General features: G+C 39.8%; 1 protein-coding gene across 2 annotated transcripts; it reads right to left on the bottom strand.

Moving 5' to 3' along the window:
* Positions 1-517: 517 nt before the first annotated feature.
* On the bottom strand, positions 518-5,039 carry LOC121358116 (ovalbumin-related protein Y-like). Of its 2 annotated transcripts, none has more exons than XM_041476040.1 (7): positions 4,863-5,039; positions 4,134-4,192; positions 3,425-3,560; positions 2,558-2,675; positions 2,182-2,324; positions 1,693-1,848; positions 518-919 (listed from the first exon to the last, which is right to left on the bottom strand). In XM_041476040.1, exons 1-7 carry the CDS (start codon positions 5,028-5,030, stop codon positions 518-520), a joined length of 1,182 nt encoding a protein of 393 aa, XP_041331974.1. In that variant the 5' UTR covers positions 5,031-5,039. The 2 variants fall into 2 exon arrangements, with proteins under 2 accessions (XP_041331974.1, XP_041331973.1); XM_041476039.1 differs by having other exon boundaries at positions 3,425-3,553; positions 4,142-4,192; positions 4,863-5,030.
* Positions 5,040-6,562: the final 1,523 nt, after the last annotated feature.

The following is a 6,562-nucleotide window of genomic DNA, read 5'->3' as shown; positions in this document are numbered from 1 at the left end:
CAGAACAAGACCTTAGCGCTACAGTATGTGCAGAACAAAGAAGCACAAATGCATTACTCAAAGAATGGTTTGCTGAAATCAAGAATTTCATCTGCAAGTTGTCTAGGCATCAATTCAAGGATGGTTGCCCAGAGAGTTCTACAGAAAGGAATGGGATTGTTCTAATAGTTGTGTTTATTTCAGAGAACTCCTGTAGAAAATCCAGACTCTCAATACCAGTGTCAGAATTTCTCACAAGAATCAAAACAGTGGTCCTGAATCTTAAGTTATTCGATCATGATGTTAAGCTACCTCTTGAAGTTCTTATTTATTCCTGGATATAAGTCCTAAGTGCAACTTCTATAAGCAGAAATATCAGCACCCAAAGATCTTAAAAGTCACACACTTCTTCAGGAATATCTCCCTAGATACTGAAGGCTTTCCACTTACTGAAGAGATGAGATTATACTACAATACTAGAGTAAAAGGGGTCTGTTTCTAAGGGGTAGGCAAGCATTATTTCCAGCCCTTTTTCTCCTTAGGGAGAACGATATCTACCAAAGATGAGGATCATGTCGCTTGGATTGTGTTTGATCAAGAAAAGGAATGGGTGGTCAGCCCTGAACTCTTCAAACTCAGAGGAAGATTGGATGTCTCCAGTCACCGCCTCTGAGCCACCTGCCTCTGTGCCCTCTTCAGTGATTTCCATGTACGCCTCGTGGATGGCCTCAGATACCCTCAGGCCCTCTGCTGAAGAGATGCCAGAGAGGTTGGCCGAGGGGCTGAACAGGTCGGTCATACCCAAGGATGTCAGGACAGATGTGAGGTTATATTTCTCCTCAATCTTCATGCGTGGGAGGTACACTTTTACTCTCTTCTTTTCCATCACCTTGGGACTGGTCCATTCCAGGAGTTTTTTATAGCTGATTTTGTTCTCAATCTGCAAAGAGAGGCAGGGAATTAAATGTCTGAGACAAAAGTTCAATGGCCTTAAAAGCTGTGTTTTTACCACCTGTTACTGGCTTTTTCCATTTACTTTAGGCACACAATAGAACTGATACTTCTTCTTAAATGCACTTGTTTATCCTGTCTGCTTCCTCCTGACTAGGGAGCTTATATCATATGTCTGTCTTGAGGAAGTTCCTCAAATCTTTTTCATCTGAAAATATCTTCATCAGATCAAGTCTTTTTTTGTAAAAGTAGAGTTTTTGTAAACTTCAAATCAAATTGGCTCTAAAACTGTTCCTCTTGGAAGATATTTTATTGATCCCTTTCTGCAACTTTTTTCCTTTCTAATGTTACTTTTATCATTTTCCTTTTAGTCAGTTCTTGGAATGCTTTCTTCATCACTTTCATTTTTTATTTCCCCTAGGATAAACTTTTCTTCTTTAGCAAACATTTGAACCTACTCACAGTGATAAAAATCCTGCTACCTTGCCTGCCTCTGATGCCTGATAGAGATAGGTGCATATAGCAACATCGTCTTCTGCAGTGCTGCAGCAGCACTACACGGCTTTACCTTCATTTTATAAAACTGAGCTCAGAACTCTCCTAAGAGGCTCTGCCTGAGCACCTGGGCACATTTTGTGCTCCCCTGCCTGCCCAGCATAGCCGTGGGGTGGGCAGCTGCGATGTCAATGGGCAGCAAAAGGTCTGACAGCAGACAAGCCCCACTGAGCCAAAACTCTTCTGCTTGCCCTGCCAGGGCCATACCTGTGCCAGGCCAGAGATGTCATCAGGCAGCAGCACCAACAGGCTCAGCTCTCCGCTGGCATAGGGAAGCTCCAGGACCTTAATTTTATCTTCAGCCACTCTTCCCACTCTGAAGGTGCTGTTCTGACGCATCATTTGCACGGGTCTGCTCTCTTGCTGCAAAAACAAAAAAGTGAGATGATTGTGGGAGCAATCTTTTTTCTTTGGTCAGACAAATGTACAAGGCCTTTGAAAGGATAGGACTCAATTTTCAACCATGCTACCTATGGAAAAGAGCTGTGTCTCCATTTTCCTCTCTCGCTTGCTTGTGTGTCCTGGAAACCTGTTCAGTCACAGATCTTGTGAACACTAATTGGCTTTAGGCCAACTCGCTGACAATGATGGACCCAGAAAAATCACCCAAACTGTGACAGATATTTGTAGCACCCAGACTCCTGTCTGTGTGAGCCAACAGCTGCCCTGGCCAGAGGTGTGTCTGTGCCCTCCTACCTCAGTCACATTGAAAGGTTCTTCCTGAGTGTGTTCTTCTTTAAATGCAATTTTCCATATCCCTTTGAAGTAAATGACATTCACAAAGACCAGCGCAGTATTGAGATCAACAGAGTCTGACACAAGGAAGTCTTGGATCCGTCCTTTAAGAAAGAGAAGAAGAGAGAAGTAAGATACAGCTCCTCTGGTGTGCACAAATCTCTGTGATGTTGGGGTGAGGCTGGGGGTTCCTGCTTTGTGGAGTTTCATTTTCATAGCAGTAAACAACCTGCATTTGCTTGACCCACCTTTCCTAGAGGTTATGAGGAGAGGAAGACAAGGATATAGTTTATGGTAGGTGAGGGAAAATGCCTGCTACCAATTTTTAAGTCCTTACCATTTGTCTCCTTCTCCACCCAGGAATTGATGCGCTGTCTTGCTTCCTCTGCAGCTGTTTTGAAGTCAACTTCTTCCAGCTCTGCTCTGTAGAATTTCTTTGCACACTTTATGTATTCCTATAAGCAAAAGGGTTACAGTTGTCAGACTGATGAGGACTTGGAATTATATGGATGTCTAAAGCAAGATTGTGACATAAAGCAGAATGGTTTAAGGAACAGTGAATGTTTGCTCCTGGGCTTGAACATCGGGCACTGAACATGTCAGTCACATCTGTCTTCCTGTAACTGAATCTTAAAGCTGTACAAGAAAGACTGCTTCACGTACGTAGATCTGGCACTTTTTGATGAGACAGGGATCCAAGTTAAAATTTTTATATATTCCTTTGTTTTACGAAACAGTTTCTGTTTAACAAACATTTGTAAGGCCAGACAATGTTGGTCTCCTTCTCGTTGTGTTCAGTCTTTAGTGTTTTGAATATTGTGTTCTCGCATTCTTAGATTTCAAAAGCAAAGCTTCCTTTCACTAGGAAAACTGAAAATTTCAGTTTTCATTATTTCAAGTAAAAAACTTTATTTAATTTCCCTTAAGAGTTACATTTTTCATTGCAAGCCATTTTTCTAGTAAATTAACAGCAATCTTGATTACTCCCTGTGATTTGCAATATAGGCATATTTTATGCCATTATATCTTTGCCTTCATCTAAAAGGCACAGAAAAGTCCAAACTCTTTCTGTACCAGTTTTCCTCACGGCTCACAAGCACCTCTTCATCAACAGAGTGGGCTACTGTTGGTGGTGCATCTCTAGGGCAGAGTCACAGGGGATTTACAGGAAATCTTGTGGAAGTCAATTCACAGTATAACTCACCTCAAGAATAGGGTATGTTTTTTCAAAATAGAGTCTGTCACCAATCTTGAGTGAGTTAGTAGCATTTTGCCTGCTGATGTCTGAGAGAAGATCCTTGAATGTTTTGTGGATGGTGTCAGCAGTGCCACACTGAGGTGATGACATGAAAAAAGAAGACAGATTGCATAAGGAAATAAGATCCTAAAGTCTCGTCCCTTTCAGTTAAGAGTGAAGCTACAGGGCAGTCTTCCCCCACAGACTGTCACCTTTGGGGCAGCCAGTGCTGTAGTGGTGGTGCATTGAATGGGCACATTCATCCTTGTCAAGACAAATCCCCTGAAATATGCTTTTTAAAAGATGCAGTTGAGTTCCTGTCACTGAGACTTCTGGGCTCTTCTCTGCCCAGCTGAAAATCGAACTGCTGTACCCTGGCTCTAGGTGCTGAGCCCTCTTCACTCATCCCCCAGCAGCACTTGCCTGGGAAGCCACCCTGGTGCCCAAAGCATTCTCCCCACACCATTACTTCTTCTGGTGCGAGATAAGCAGCCTGCTGTCTTTCTATGTTTGTTTAAAAACAGGTGAATCACACCCTCCTTCCCTCCCTCCACATATCCCCTTGGTTTGAGGCCGTTACTGTAGTTTTTATCAGGGTCTGAAACTGCCAGGAGAGGCAGAAAAGTTCTACTTTTGTTCTGAGGAGAAAATAAGACAGAAAGGAAGATTAAATTATTTCTCTACCTGGGAATCAGAAATGTCTCCATCTCTTGTAACATTATCAAAGTGAAGAACCTGCAAGAGAAAATACCAGTGGTAGAAATGAGAAGCACGGCCAACAACAATGTAAATTTGAGATTTACATATGTTGCTTGTGTAAAAATCCTGTCGGCCCAGAAAAGGAAAAAAAAAAAAAAAAAGATGCTGAGAAAATAGATTAACTAAAAATTCACAGGTAAGCTGGCAACTGGTCTATGCTCTCTGTGACCTTCTTGGAAACTATAAATACTATTCTTTGCTTAGATGATATTTTTTTCTAGTGAATATCTAGAAATCAATTGATTTACATATTATGTGTTGCTAAAAATAGTCTGTCTTCCTGTCTTTCTGGGATTTATCTTTTATATATATTAAAAAAGAAAATCTGATTACGTTATTTGGAACTTGTCAAAATTTAAAAATCATAAAATTGCTGACTGGTAGTCTATTTTGCTATTGTCCCTGATATGTTTTTTTTTTTTTTTTAATGTTTAAGTCAACTGCCTGTTATATTGAAAATATACACCTTTTTATTAGTATTGTCTATATGTAACTCTCGATTAAGTTCTCCATTTTGTGACTTTGGCTTAGTTCTTGTGCATTGAAACAGGTGAAAACCTTGTCAGTGGATATTTTTTCAGTGATGTTACTTAGAAGGAACGAGTGGCACAAGTAGAGGTCACTTACACCCATGTAAGTAGCTTACCTTCTCCATCTGGGATTGAGTCTTACCCCTTGCTCCCATATACACCAGGGCCAGGGTTGAAAGCATGCTCAGGGAGGAAAACAGCACGTTGTCATTGCTGCGGTGGATTTTCACCTCTTTGAATATGTCAAAACAAAATTCTGCATTTGCTGCACTGATGGAGCCCATTGTGAAATCCCTGTTGTCTGAAGGAAACAGAAAGAGTCTGACTTACTGTGGTGAAATAGGTCAATTGTAATGCAAAAAATTCAGTTTGCATGAACCCCAAACTTAGTGCACAGAGTTTTTTCAACAAACAGGATCCAGTGGTGTGGATTTAAAAGGCAGATATTCTTTTGGATTCATGAGCAATCAAAGTGCTGGACATCTGCCAGCTGTGCATACGCTGGTGAAAGAAGAAAACACAGACTAGAAAATACAGTGTGCGGCTGCTAGAGAACAAAATCCAGGGTACTGTGCCATATGTATATCACAGGCTCCATTAAATCAACATATTCATGTGACAGTCATCTCCTAATGTGAGATAATTTGAACAACAGTGCATCTAACTGTTCCCCTGATAGAATGGATGCTCATTCTCTCTCTAAATTGAACTGATTGTATAGGTGATATAAGGTAGATTTTTTATTATTTACCTATTCTGCTTACTATTATATTTTAGGCTTTAAGCTCTGTTTTTGTTTCTGGAGAAGAAACAGACTCATGAAGCAAATGCTTGCGGGTTTTTTTGTTGTCATTTTTCTTTGAAAATGTAACTATTAAAGATAACACAGAACTGTGAAATGATGGGATCATTTGAACATTCTGCACTCCTTGATTTCATTCAGCGAATATCTTAAATAACCCCCGGGATTCAAACAAATTCAATTTTGTCTTTCAATACTAAATGAAAAATTAAAGCAATAGAGGAAGAAGGAAGAAAGTCTGTTGTAACTTATCACCAGCTTTTCAATGCTGGAAGAGTTAGTAAACAAAACTATAGCTCATAAATACAAATACTTTGACTTTATTCATGGCAGACAGAAATAGAAAAATAATACAGACAATACATCTGAGGCTAGGTAAGGTTTCTGCAGAAGGCATCCTGTGAAAATTAGTTTCTTCAACTGATACTGAAGGCCACAAACATGAGGTTACATCAATACGGTTATAAGTATTGCAAAAGACAATTGGTTTTTATCTTACAGATTAGAACTTAAATCATCATTGAAAGAAATGCTTACCTTATCAGATTCACCAGGGAAAGTAGAGCACAGCTTCTCAGCTGTACTTGGGGCAGACTTGACAAACCCCCTGAAATATATCTTGTGTTAGTTTGTGACACGCCCCATGCTGCCTGTTCTGTGTTTACCCAATAAAGTGATGGATGGAGCTGAATGTCAGACATGCACTTTTACTTGGAATAAGGCCATTCTTTGAAAAAAAAAAAAAAAAAAAGCCTGAATGAAAGGATTTTAACTTAAAAGTTTCCAAAAAGGAAGGTTTATTCATCATAGCACATGAAACCTTGCAGAAAAGACAGGAGAACATTAAAATGATTGAAGCAAAAATAATAATAAAAGCTATTCACTGGAACTTTAGTAGTAAGTATGGTTTGGTTATGGCAGCAAATATTGTAACACAGCTTGTGAAAATAAAACAAAAAAGAATGGTGAGGAATTCAGTCTTGTAGAATGTCTGTAAGGAATTTTGTCTTATTT

The sequence above is a fragment of the Pyrgilauda ruficollis genome, unplaced genomic scaffold (genome assembly GCF_017590135.1).
Source record: "Pyrgilauda ruficollis isolate IOZ18807 unplaced genomic scaffold, ASM1759013v1 scaffold37, whole genome shotgun sequence".
In the NCBI taxonomy this organism is placed as follows: Eukaryota; Metazoa; Chordata; class Aves; order Passeriformes; family Passeridae; genus Pyrgilauda; species Pyrgilauda ruficollis.
Note: the sequence above shows the minus strand (reverse complement) of the source record. Positions and strands in the feature narration are given on the sequence as shown.

Coding starts and splice junctions, on each gene's coding strand:
- LOC121358116 (XM_041476040.1), bottom strand. CDS start 5,030: ATGGGCTCCATCAGTGCAGCAAATGCAGAATTTTGTTTTGACATATTC. Junction 4,193..4,862: donor CTCAATCCCAGATGGAGAAG/GTAAGCTACTTA, acceptor TTTCTCTTGCAG/GTTCTTCACTTTGATAATGT. Junction 1,849..2,181: donor AACCTTTCAATGTGACTGAG/GTAGGAGGGCAC, acceptor TTGTTTTTGCAG/CAAGAGAGCAGACCCGTGCA.